Source organism: Callorhinchus milii, unplaced genomic scaffold (assembly GCF_018977255.1).
Source record: "Callorhinchus milii isolate IMCB2004 unplaced genomic scaffold, IMCB_Cmil_1.0 Scaffold10, whole genome shotgun sequence".
Taxonomy (NCBI): Eukaryota; Metazoa; Chordata; class Chondrichthyes; order Chimaeriformes; family Callorhinchidae; genus Callorhinchus; species Callorhinchus milii.
In genome coordinates, this window is record NW_024704751.1 from 1,241,029 (window position 1) to 1,254,169 (window position 13,141).

At 44.5% G+C, this 13,141-nt stretch overlaps 1 protein-coding gene across 1 annotated transcript; it reads left to right on the plus strand.

The window, feature by feature from the left end:
- Positions 1–1,037: 1,037 nt before the first annotated feature.
- Positions 1,038–11,032, plus strand: eif4h (eukaryotic translation initiation factor 4h). The gene is made up of 6 exons (XM_007906155.2): positions 1,038–1,245; positions 2,687–2,868; positions 4,999–5,063; positions 5,337–5,430; positions 9,303–9,470; positions 9,866–11,032. Exons 1-6 carry the CDS (start codon positions 1,181–1,183, stop codon positions 10,003–10,005), a joined length of 714 nt encoding a protein of 237 aa, XP_007904346.1. The 5' UTR covers positions 1,038–1,180; the 3' UTR covers positions 10,006–11,032.
- Positions 11,033–13,141: the final 2,109 nt, after the last annotated feature.

The following is a 13,141-nucleotide window of genomic DNA, read 5'->3' on the forward strand; positions in this document are numbered from 1 at the left end:
TCCACCCACAAAATACACAGCCAATCCACTTTACAGTATTTACTACAAATAGGCACTGTGAATAATAAATAATATTCCTTGCATTTGATATAGTGGCTTATCACATCTTTGAGACGTCTCAAAGTGCTTCACACAATACACTGTAAAGTGAATTGACTGTATATACTTTGTCAACAAAACAAGGCAGCCAATTCCGCACAGCAATTATTACCCCCCCAACCCCCGAAAAGAGATTTGCCAATTGTCTAACAACCAGGTTCCTACTTAGTGCCAGGCATGTGGAGTAGGGAAACTTGGCCAAAGTTTTGCCTTGCCTGGGAATCAAACCCAGGTCCTCACTTGCAAGGCGAGTGCTCTTAACCACTAAGCTACAGGACTCCACTCTACAGTATATCCTGTGAAGCGCTTTGAGACATCTTGACAATGTGATAAGGTGCCATATCAAGTGCAAAGATGATGATAAACTATTCATTTCTAACTGCAATATGAAAACAAACCAAAGTTGGGGGAAAGGATTTCTTCTGAGACTAGAATTCTAGTCAAGCCAACAGATCATATTGATGCTTCCTTTTGTATGTTGCGCCTATTAACATTGCCAGGAGCTTCACAGGGAATTGTTGTCAAGTGTGTGTGATTGTGTACTTGCAGGCAATCGCGCCATCCGCGTTGTGTTCCATGAGCAGCCACCGAAGCCGTGAATCATCAATTCGGAGCATTAGCATCCAGGACACTGGGAGAAAAACTTTTTTTTAACAATAGTATCATAGGATTTTTTTAATGTGCGCTTGATGGGGGTTTGGTATAACGTCTCATTCAAGGATGGCATCTCTATCAATATGACGCTCCCTCCAGCACTTCACAAGGTCTTTTATTGGGTTGGGTTGAGTTGATTGATGGCACTGTTGGTTGGGGTGGAGCAGTGTTGGGTTGAAGGATTGGGGGTTGGTAGTGGCTGCCCTGGTGGTTGGGTTGGGAAGCCCAAGTGAATGATATAAATGAAGCTCAAACCACGGAGAGAACCTGTTGACAGTGATATTTCTCTGCTCCCAGTCTTGGGTACAAAATCATAAAATAATTGTTTTTGTGGGGGAGACGGGCGGACGCGGCGGGCAGCCCCGCGGTCGCTGTGGTGACGGCGTGAGGCCGGGGGTCCTCGGGGAGGCTCGAGCCGGGAGCAGACATGGCGGATTTCGACAGTTACGATGACCGGCAGCAGCAGTACAGCAGCTTCGGGGGCGGCCGTGGGTGGGTAGCGGGTCCCGGCGGCGGGGTGGGGTGGGGCGGGGCAGGGAGGCCAGCCAGGCCAGACCCGGGGCTCGGCGGCGGCGGCGGCGGCTCCTCCGGCCCCGGTACACCGCGGGGCCTTGCGGTCAGCCAGGAGCCTGGGGGTCGGAGTGAGGTGGGGGCCGGTGAGGCAGGCGTTGGAAGCCGGGTAAACCCCTGGGGATCACAGCAACAACGACAACAACGCCAACAACTTGCATTCATACAGCGCCCCTCGCCCACTCCTCCCTCGCTGCCCCACTGCGCGCAAATCGGTTGCTGCTCTTGGCCTATACAGTCACTACACTTTAGGTTGTGTGTGGAGTCCTGCGGCTCAGTGGCTGGAGAGCTCGCCCCGCCAGCGAGAGGGTCTGGGTCTGGGTCCGATTCCCGGCCGGGCGAAACATTGGGTGAGATTCCTTGCTTCCGCACGCCGCTGCTCGCCGAGCAGCAAGTCAGGAACCTGGTCGTGAGTGGATTGGTGGATCGGGGGGTAATAATCCCTTTAAAAAAATGATAAATAATAATAAATTTGGTCACTTCAATCCACGACTGTTTGTGGGACTCCACTGCGCGCAATCGGCTGCCGCGTTTCTCCCACAAATATACAATCAGTTCACTTCACAGTATATCCTGCGAAGCGCTTTGAGACGTCTCGAAGACGCGATGAGGCGCTGTATCAGATGCCAGGGTTGTTGTCATGATCCTGTGAAGTGTTTTGAGACGGCCCGAGATGGTAAGGCGCTGAATTAAATGCAAGACTTGTTGTTGTCATCCCCCAGTTTGCAATTTTGGTCAATCATTCCCATTCTTTCCCCCCCCCCCCCCCCCCCACCCCTGGGTCAGGCAATGCAGGTGCAAGTCGCACCTCGGGAGTCTGATGGTCAGTTACTGCACTGTTGGAGGCACCATGCTTCGGATGAGACATTAAACTGATTCCCTGTCTGTCTGCTCAATACTATTGACAAAGAGAAGAACATTTTTTTCTAGATTTCCTGACCAAAGAGTTCTCCAAATTACCACTTATTTCCCTGGGAAAGATTTTATTGAGACGTCCCTGTTCCAGAGTCCAGGCTTGGTACTGGCTACCTGTGGCGTGTCCAGGCAAGGTGCCATTAAAGTGGCAAAGTAGATTTTTCCATAACATGAAACATCCCAGACTTTGATAAGCACCATTTTTTACCTCACAGTGTGTGTGTGTATATATATATATAAAGAATAGGGTTCTGTCTGTAATGTGAGCTTGTAACAACCTTTCATACTGTTCGAAACAGTGCTCTCCGCTGCCCTGTTTAAAATGTGCTTTCCATGGATATTCGCTGCAAGCACTTAATAAGTCTGGGTTGAGAACTGGATCAGAAAAATACTGTTAATTCAGGGTAAATGCCAGAGGGCTTATTTTGTTTTGTATTGCTTCAAAAAGATCACGTGGTGCAGTTGGCGGTCCTCGGAAACAGAAGGAATTACCCACAGAGCCCCCATACACAGCCTATGTAGGAAACCTACCCTTCAACACAGTCCAAGGCGACATCGATGCAATCTTCAAAGAGCTAAATGTACGGAGTGTCCGACTAGTCCGAGACAAAGAGACAGACAAGTTTAAAGGTATACAGTGAAAAGGGACGTCCTCCCGACATGAAAAGCGCTATATCAAATGCAAGGATTATTATTATTATAAGGGACATGTTGGATTGTATGTTTCACAGCCAAAGGTTGTAAGATCTCTTTCAGTATGTGGGACACAGCTGCCCTTCATGGGTACTTCACCTCGTCAGCCATTATTTGTGCGTGAGTCTTGACAGTGAGTATTGGCAGCCTAACATAACATGTAGGAGCAGGAGTAGGCCATTCGGCCCTTCGAGCCTGCCCCGCCATTCAATCATGGCTGATCTTCTAATCTAACTCCAGCTAATAACCTGACCTGCCTTATCCCCATATCCCTTAATCCCTTTTGCAATAAGAAATCTATCTATCTCAGTCTTGAATATGTTCAAGGACTGAGCGTCAACAGCCCTTTGGGTAGTGAGTTTCATACATTCACCACCCTTTGAGTGAAGAAGTTCTTCCTCAACTCAGTGCGAAAGGGCTGCCTCTGATTTTAAGGTTGTGACCCCTGGTTTTAGTTTCTCCAACCGGGGGAAACAATCTCCCACTATCTACTCTATCATGGTCTTTGATGATCTTATAGTTTTCTATAAGATCTCCTCTAATTCTTCTATATTCTAGAGAATATAGACCCAAATTGGTCAGCCTATCCTCGTAACTCATCCCCTTTGACTCATTCTCTTTGACCGAGCCTTCAGCTCCCCTCTCGACTCTCTTCCCCCTCCTCGCTCACTTCCTTCCCTCCCCTCACCCTGACCATTTCCCCCCTGCTCGGGTCATGAACCAACTGTGCAGCGCCTTGGGACGTCCTCCTGACGTGAAAGGCGCTTTATAAATGGAATCTTGTTGTTGTTGTTGTTGTTCATCCCTGGTACTAACCCAGTAAATCTACGCTGCACCCCCTCCAAGGCAAGTACATCCTTCCTTAAATAAGGAGAGCAAAACTGCACACAGTATTCCAGGTGTGGTCTCACAGGGCCCTATACAGTTGCAGCAAGACTTCCCTACTCTTCTACTCTAATCCTTTCATAATGAATGCTAACATACCGTTCGCCTTCCTAATTGCTGCTGCACCTGCAGACTAACTTTCTGTGATTGGTGTACAAGGACACCCGAGTCCCTCTGGACACTAACACATTCCAATCTCTCCCCTTCTAAAAAATAACCCGCTCTACTGTTTTTGCTCCCGAGGCGGATGACTTTGCACTTCCCTACATTATACTTCATCTGCCACCTACCTGCCCAATCACCTAACCTATCTATGTCTCGCTGTATTTTTTTAATGTTGTCCTCTGTGTTGACACTTCCTCCTAGTTTTGTGTCATCCGCCTGTTTGACTGAAGGTGATTTGCAGGATAGGAGCACAATAATTGTGCAGTAAAATAGAGGGGGAAAAGTGGACAGTTGGCAAGATATTTATTTTGACTAGGAAAAGACATATTGGGAGATGCATCAGGGCAGAGATCAAGAAGGAGATTGAAAAGCAGGGATGAGTTATCATTTTACGAGAGGAGAGAATCGGAAAACTTATAATACTAATCCTTGCATTTGAAATACCACTTTATCACCTCTACGAGACATCTCGAAGCGCTTCACAGAATATATTGTAAAGTGAATTGACTGCGTATTTTGTGGGCGAAACGCGGCAGCCAATTGTGTACAGCAGTGTCCCATAACAGTCATGGATTGAGTGACCAAATTATTTTTTTAAATTTAAAATTTATTTTGAAGGGATTATTGCTGGAAAAGGGATCCTAACAACGACTAACAACGGGGTTCCTACTTACTGCTAGATGAACAGAGGCATGTGGAGTAAGGAAACTTGCCCAGTGTTTTGCCCTGCCCGGGAATCAAACTCAGGTCCTCTCGCTTGCGAGGCGAGATCTCCACCCACTACAGGACTCCACTTGTATTATTTGGGCAGTTTTTAGTGGTTTCGGTCACAGCCTCACCTCGAATCAGAAATGACAGCACAGACATCCATTTGGTCCATTGAGTCTATTCTGGCTTCTCTGCTGGCGCTATCTATTGTAACCCCAACTGCCTGCTCATATCCGTTTCTATGTATTTTACATACATCTGTGTTGGTCAGTTCTGTGTGTGAGATAGAACTTAAATTTTTTTTTGCAGGATTTTGTTATGTAGAATTTGACGATTTGGAATCCCTTAAAGAAGCTTTGACATACGACGGAGCAGTAAGTACCCATATTCCTCAGCAGGAAATAATATTGCAATTATATTTTAACACCCAGTCCCACAATCAAGAAGCTAAAGAACAGCTTTTTAACAGAGCTCACTTTAGATAAAGGTGTAGAGAAATGGATTGTAGAGTAAAATGAAAGAATGTATTCTTAAAAAAATAGCAAGCCTAGAGGATTACAATTAGAGGGTAACAATTAAAACAGTATTATGAAACTAAAAATAAAGAAGCCACGGAAATACATGTGTTTCTTTCTCTCTTCTCACAGCTTCTTGGTGATCGATCTCTGCGGGTTGACATAGCAGAAGGCAGGAAGCAGGAGAAGGGTGGCTTTGGCTTCAGGAGATCAGATGACAGAGGAGGTGAGGTTAACAGGAGTCCCTGTGCAACAATAGGGACCGCTCTTTTCTCCCTAGGTGTAGTTAGCTTCCCTAATGCCTTGGATTCATCATCTATAACCAACATATCCATCTGTACACCTCTTGACATTGTGCAAACCTATGTGAGTAGGGTAAAGAACATCACTGTGCATAATGCCTGACATCACAAAACATATTCATCCAGGCCTGTTTGCACTGAGCCAAGCACATTTAACTATGAGATAAAATGTTGCCTTAGTGATCATTCTATCCAGGTGGTTTTGCTTTGTTACTTTGATGTAATGACACTCCTCTTCACAGGTGACCAATTTATTATCTGAAGGTGACTTATGATGCCAGTGTCAAATTTCCTAAACTGCCGAGAGAGGTACAGTGCCCATTATTACGGAGGTCACATTTAGTATCTCAAATCGGAGTTCTGATTATTTTACGGGGGTAGAACCAATCACAATGCAATGGCAGGTGCGCTTATTTTGTTGGAATGAATAGGGTGATGGGTACATGTGCATGCCACTGTCTGTGATGATTCCTGAACGAGGAAACTTTAGTTCATCAGCAAACATGTAAACTTCATGTAAAAATCAAGATTTACCGTAGTGATTGGGAAAGGGGAGGAATCACATTTAAGAAGAACTCGTGCAGAAAAATGAGCATGACAGAATAGAACAAAAGCACACGCTAACACATATCCGCACAAAAGTAAGTCTTTTGATTTGATTCTTTTGAAAAGTTTTTGAAGAAAGTGAAAAAGTATTGCTTTGTTGGATATGCTTTTGTGCAGAATACAGGGTGAAATGTCTTGTTCCTCCCCAACCGTCGCCTTGTGTACTGTAGCAGCAGCAACATCTATACCTGTTCAGGTAGAGAAGAGCTGGAGCTGGACCATGTGGCGCTGCTGTTGATTTGTTTATCTCCCATCTTCCCATTTAGCATGCCAGAAATAACCTCTTTGCTTCTGTGCTGTGTGGCTAACTTCGCTCATCCTCTTTACTACCTTCACATACTAATTGCCTCTTGTGATTGTTCCCATGATCAGGCAGGTAATCCCTTGTTCTGTTTTGCAAGTCCATGTTCTGCCTGCAATGGTCTGGAGGCCCAGGTTTGCTTTCCTCTTGGGTAGGTAGTAAATGTACCAAATGTAAGGGTTATTAGGTTGTCATTGCAAAGGTCTCCTCGTCTGAATGGTGGGCTGATGGTTGGGCAGAATACAATGTGACATTGAGATAAGTGGAAGTTTAGGAACTTTACAGATATCGTGGAGGAAAGCAGCGGGCAGAACTGATGGTCTGCAAAAGTCTCTTATTTTCAACATTCAGCCCAGTGAAGATTTGTAGCTATTGAGCTAGCAGCCACTGCTGACTTTATTAAGGTGGAAGTATTTAAAACCTACTCTTCATTCTGACTTTCAGAATGTGTGTCTTCCTTTGTTTCGCTCTCTGTTGTTGTGAAGGTAAGAGACAATGACAGTGGTTGCAGTGCTCTTCCACTGGCAAATTTGTAAATGGAACTTCCCTTCAGTGTAAGTCATATGGAGATGCCAGCTTTCCAACAGTTGTACCAGTGCCCCCTTACTCTTCCCCTTCTGCTTTAGATCATTCAGCTCTTTGCTCATCATTGCCACACAGCTATTCATGTATGAAACCTTTATCTTCAAGGAAATCCCTGGAACCTGCCTGCAAAACCTAAACAGATTGGCTGTTGTGTGCTTCACCTCAGCCACCAGATACTCCAGCCCACGCTCACTGAGCCAAGTCTGTTTTCCTCCCAGGGAGTTCAGAGTGTGGTGAGCAGCTGATGTTATCTTTTTAACATGTGTTTGTAGAGGTCACAGCCCTTAGACAAGCTGTTTATAACTCAGAGTGGCTGACTTAAACAAATCTAATGTCATTTGTGCCCGGATTTGATTGTTGAGCACAGGAATGTTTCAACACTAATTGCTGAGAATTGGAATAGTAAAAGGATGGATCACACGTGTGCCCAATGAAAGAAAAAGGAATCACATTTACACGTACCCCTTCAAGAAGGAAAGTAGATGAGAAATACAGGATGAGGGTAAAAGAATCTGATGAGCAAAAATAAGGAAACAAGTTACTGCAACTGCTATTCTCTGCAAATTGCTTCATCAACTGAAAGTGATGAAATCCAGCATGGCCTAGCAAGAGAAGCAACAGAACACATTCCGGATGCCGGGAGCAGAGCAGAGCAGTATTAGGACAAGCCTGAGAGCAGTTTACTGGATGGGGGAGAACCTACAGATATTTGAGAGCAAAGGAGCAAGGGAGAGAGGGCATAGCAAATACACATAAACACACACACACAAATAGTTCCTTTTACGCAAGGTGTATCACATTTTCAAAATAAAGGCTAATAAATAAAATGGTGTCTGTGATTTTTGCTGCTGCTTTGTGATGGCATCGCCCACTTGTGTTGTACCACACTTATGGGGAGAAATAGAACTGGGGAAAGACTTTAGTATTAAGATTTGTCTGTCCCTTTTTTATTCAGTTTGGTTCCTGGCCGTTGCTCCAGCAGTTGAGGGCTGGAAATCTGAGTAGAATTTATGGTAAAATTTACAGGTGGTTCTTTGTTTTTCTGCTGGAACATTTGTCAGGGATATTCATCCTCCCCCTTTAATAGGAGAATGACATCAATGTGCATATTGCCTCATTGCTGAAACCAATGCAACAACCACATTTTGATAAAGCAATCAAATGCGATCCTGCAAGAATTGAAGCAGCAGTCTTGTTTATTAAACTATAATCGATCTCACAAAACAGCGTACAGAATTAAAAGTCGCTCTGTGCATTGGTCAGAATATCATTTTCACATTGTTTGAAGGTCCTTGAAGGTTACATGATTTCTGAGATTACTGTGAGCTGTGAGCAAGCTGGCAATTCATGCCTACAGTTAAAAGGCACAATTGTAAAGTCAATAATAGGAACAGGAGTTGGCCATTCAGCCCCTCGAGCCTGTTCCACCATTCTGTTAGATCATAACTGATATGTACCTCAATTCCCATAATTACTGGATAATAGGAAGCAACTGGATAGTTCTAAACTGATGGATCCAATTGCCATCTGTGACCTGAAGGATCTGTTGCAGGAAGCATTGTTTATCTGCCTCACTGAATGTATTGCAGTTTATGAGCTACTCAAAAGATATGCAGCATAGAAATCTGTTCCAATAAGGACCAGGGGTTTACAGAAATGTAACTGGGCAAATCATCAGAAATGATCTCAAACCAGCCAGGGTGAGGTTTGGATAGAAACATTAAGGAAAATGCACATCAGAAAAAAAAAGATATTCTACCACCCCAGTACAAGTAAGGGAAGCAGACTGGTAGCATAAGCAGCTGATGCTGTGCAGAGTAACTCCTTTGGAAATAAACAGGACACTGTCTACTCAGAGCTCTAGTGGAAGATTATAGAGATAAGTGTAAACATTGAGGATCAGCAACTGTATGGACCACTGTGGATTCATCCCTGGATGTCCTCTGTACAGTGTAAGCAATCCGACAGAATGATGTTAGATTGGGAATGTAGTAAACCGCGAGGAAGATGGCAGCAGACTGCAGGAGGACATAGCCAGACTGGTGAAATGGGCAGACACATGGCAGATGAAGTTTAATGCAGAGAAGTATGAGGTGATGCATTTTGGGAGAAAGAATGAGGGAGGCAATATACAATAAACAGTACATTTTTAAAGGGCGTACAAGACGTACATCCAGAATGATTCAGTTATGCAGGAGGAAACTTCTTGTTAAATATATAAACACTTTGCTTTATGCTTCTCTCTGGGAAAATAATCATTGGGTCTCTCCAGGCCTCGCCTAATTTGGATTGTGCCTTTTACAGGCTTCAGAGATGATGACTTCAGTGACCGCTCACTGGGTGGGTTTGGAGGAAACAGAGCCAGAGGTAGTCGCTCTGGAGAGAGGCGAGGAGGGATGGGAGGAGGAGGAAGTCGCTATAGAGATGTACCCCCTCATGGGTCTTCCATGGAGTTCAGAGAGCCAACAGAAGGTACTGTGCTGTGTATTGGTTTGCCTCAATGGAACTCCTTTACATTCCTTAATACCATCGTCAAGAGTACTGGCCATCGTGGCTTTTGATTTAACTTTTCATAATTCACCAAAACCTGAGAAACATTAATGAATCCTTCAAAACCATAAAACTTTACGTGTCACGTACCATTCATCAAAGCAAACCTGAGACCCCAAACAATCTACAGTGAACACTTGGCTCTAATTTGCAGAGTAAATACTTGCTGTGCTGTCAGTATTCTGTTTCGTGGCATATCTATAGTTCCCTTATAAGAAACTTGCCTCTGTACGTTTATTGTGAGCTAGATAAGGAATCTTGTGGTTCTGGATTTATACCCGGTATATTGTGAAATTGTTTTTCTTTTGTCTGCACAGAGGAAAGAGCACAGAGACCCAGGCTCCAACTTAAACCTCGCACAGTGGCTGCCCCCCTTAACCAGGTCGCCAATCCGAACTCAGCCATATTTGGTGGAGGTAAGCCCCGAGAGGAAAAAACTGGACAAGATGAACAATAACGAGCTAAGAAAATGATGGAAGTTCCTTTTGTAGAAATTACACCCCTGCAGTTTCCATTCCTACCACTTAACTTCCCCCCAAAATCTCTATACAGCTTGAATACACGTTGGCTGTTAGCAAGTGGTTTTTAGTACATCCGACTGCTTTGTACCCTCGTCCCTGCTCTGTGCTGCATTTTTGCCGTGGACAGTTTGGCAGTCAACACGAAACCTCAACGGATTATCGAATCTATTGCAGTTCCCGAATAACGCTGTCAGAAACACGGGCTCATCTGATTCGGCCTCCAAACTCTTTCTTGTTCACATCGCTCTTACTAAAGGTCCAGCCTGCACACTATATTCTGTGCCACGGTGTATTGGAAGATTTAAAGGCATGACACATCCACATCAGAGGGATATTTGTTTTAAACTGCACTGAAGACTGAGCTGAGGGGGTCAGGCAGCTAAACGTGTTCTTGGGAAGAAAAGAAGCCATGGCAGGTGCTGAGCACTCAGTGTCAGTGACCGATCGATGATGGACACACAACTGACCTTTCAACATGTCAAGCTTTTGTTATTTAATATTCAAAGTTGCAGTCTTGGCAGGGGGAGATAGAGAGGGAAAAAATAGCCGTTTTATCTAACTGTGTGACCTGCTGTTACTCTGTAATTAAGAACCATTTGTCTGACACTGCGCATCCCGAATGATCTCTACCACACGTATTTATCTTCAGCTTCACTCTTCAGAACGTGGGAACTTACAAGTCTTGTTGAACATGGAAAACTGTTGCATTTTTTAAAAACCACATCCCGGATAACTGACGTCTCACACTAAGTCAGCAAAATGTGATTTTAAGTGTAAAGATTCTCAACACATTTTGCTTCGTAATATAAAATGCATTTACGGATTCGGTATTTTATGAATGATCTTTTAAGTAAAAAGAAAATCTTTTCGGTGAGCATGTCTTCCCATGGAGGTTTAATCTCCATGATGTATGTATGTAGAGTGTTTTATTTTCCTTTTGCCATTAAATGTACTTTGTGGTTCCAGAATGAGTCTGTGAGTTTCTCACCATGATGTTTCATGCCTAGTTCCTCGACTAGAGTTAGCATCAGGAACGGTGTTTGAAGGAGGTTAGGAGCTCTCAAAGAAACAGAGCAAGTGGAAAGGCAGACATCTTCTTGGTTCATGTTTAAACACCATGTAGGTTTTGGCTTACGTCTCCCAGCCCGCTCAGCTGGCTCCAGCCTCTTGTTTGTCTCTCGTCCCCTCTGTTCCAGTATCGCTCCGAAACTCTGGATCTCTCCCTCAATCCCTCCGCCTTGCTCCCTCCCTCCCCACTTTCAAATCCCGCCTAAAGACCTTCCTTTTTGATCGTGCTTACGGTCACCTCCCCCCTCCCTCTCCCACTGGCTCGGGGTCAGACTCCATGCTACCCAGTGTGAAGGGCGCTATATGAATGCAAGTTGTTGTTGGGAGGGAACGCACAAATATATAAATGAACAAATAAATCAGATAAGTCGTCATAATTCAGACTGATGGGGAAATTGGAGCCTTCACAGAAAAGAAAAGTTTGCCATTCTGTGAACAGTTTTATGAGTTTTGGTGCTGGCGCATACACTAGTGAAGCAGGAATTGGCTGTCATTAAAATGATAGACCGTGTGTCAGCTTTAGATTGGGGTGGGGGAGGGCGTTTCATCATTTACACAGATGAGCACACATTCAAGAGGAGAAAAAGAGTACATCTCTCAGAAGTGTGAGCAATCCACCGTTCTGTCAGTTTGGGGTGATCAGCTTTTGGTTTCATGGTTGTGGAAACACTGTTAGTTAGATTGCCAGAGCCCAGCTGCAGGTGCCACCGAATGCTAACACACGTGCGAGGATTCCTACAGCAATGCAAAGCCTCTGATGCTGTGATTTCTAAGAGTGTGTTTTCACAGGTGGATGCAAGATAAGCATCAGTTTGTAATCTAACAACTCAATCTACGCTGAACTCAAGCAAACAGCCCCCAGTGCTCGGGCTCCGTGTCTTTGTTTGTGTGTGTGATTTGTCTATTTCAGTAAGTGTGTGTGCTTAGTCTAGTGTTTGTATCTAGTCTGTGGGTGTGTGTACTTAGTTTATTTCTGTGTGTGTATCTTGACTGTGTGTGTGTAGGGAGGTGGGTGGGGTGGGGGCCGTGGATATGTGGATGCATTTTGTCTGTTCCTGTGTGTCTAGTCCGTTTCAGCACCCCGGGATGTCCTCCTGACATGAAAGGCACTATACAAATGTAATCTTGTTGTTGTTGTTTCCCTGTGTGGGTGTATTGTCTGTTTCTGTGTGGATATCCCAAACCCTCTAATAAAATTGTGATTTGTGCATAGCAAGCAACTTTAAGTTTCACCATGAGCTCAGGAGGAGCATTTGTCCTTTCACTGTGAGAAAGCAGCACTGATCAATAATCCCTGTTCCTCAATGTTTGATTCACTTACCCAGAGTGATATCATAAGGTGTGTGTGTGTATGAAGGGGTGGGTGGGGGCAGGCAGCAGAAAATAACAACAAAATTATATTAATAATAATCCTTGCATTTGATATAGCGCATTACCAAGTCGTTGAAATGTCTCAAAACGCTTCACAGGATTATACAGTACTTTAAAGTGTGAATTTTGTGGCCGAAAACATATAAGATCGCAAATAAAATGCGTCAAAAGGTACGGAAAAGAGTCACTGCACCAGACACCGACAACGACGACAACTTGCACTTATATAGGGCTCTTCACGCAGACGGTGTCTCACGTTTCGGAGCACCGAAGGCCTGGACCAGGCAGACCTGGAGGTAGATGCGGTTACTGTCACTGAAGTCCTGCAGTGCAGTGGCTGTCTTTCAGCGGCGGATATGAATCATCACCGTTGCGGGAAGCATCTTTCTACTGTGACCACACGTTGCTGCATAAAGACAGACCGGTTCCTGGGCAGTAATGGCAGCCTTTGCATATTATATTCATACAGATCTGACCACTTTGTCCTTTTGCATTATTAATAGAGAGAGAGAATCTCACTCCAGTAACAAAATTAAGTCACTTCTATCTATCTGTCTCACTCCTTTCCCTCCCCCCGCCCCCACTTCCCATTATCAAAGCCTCCTGCATCAGTATTTTATTGCTAAAACTCCT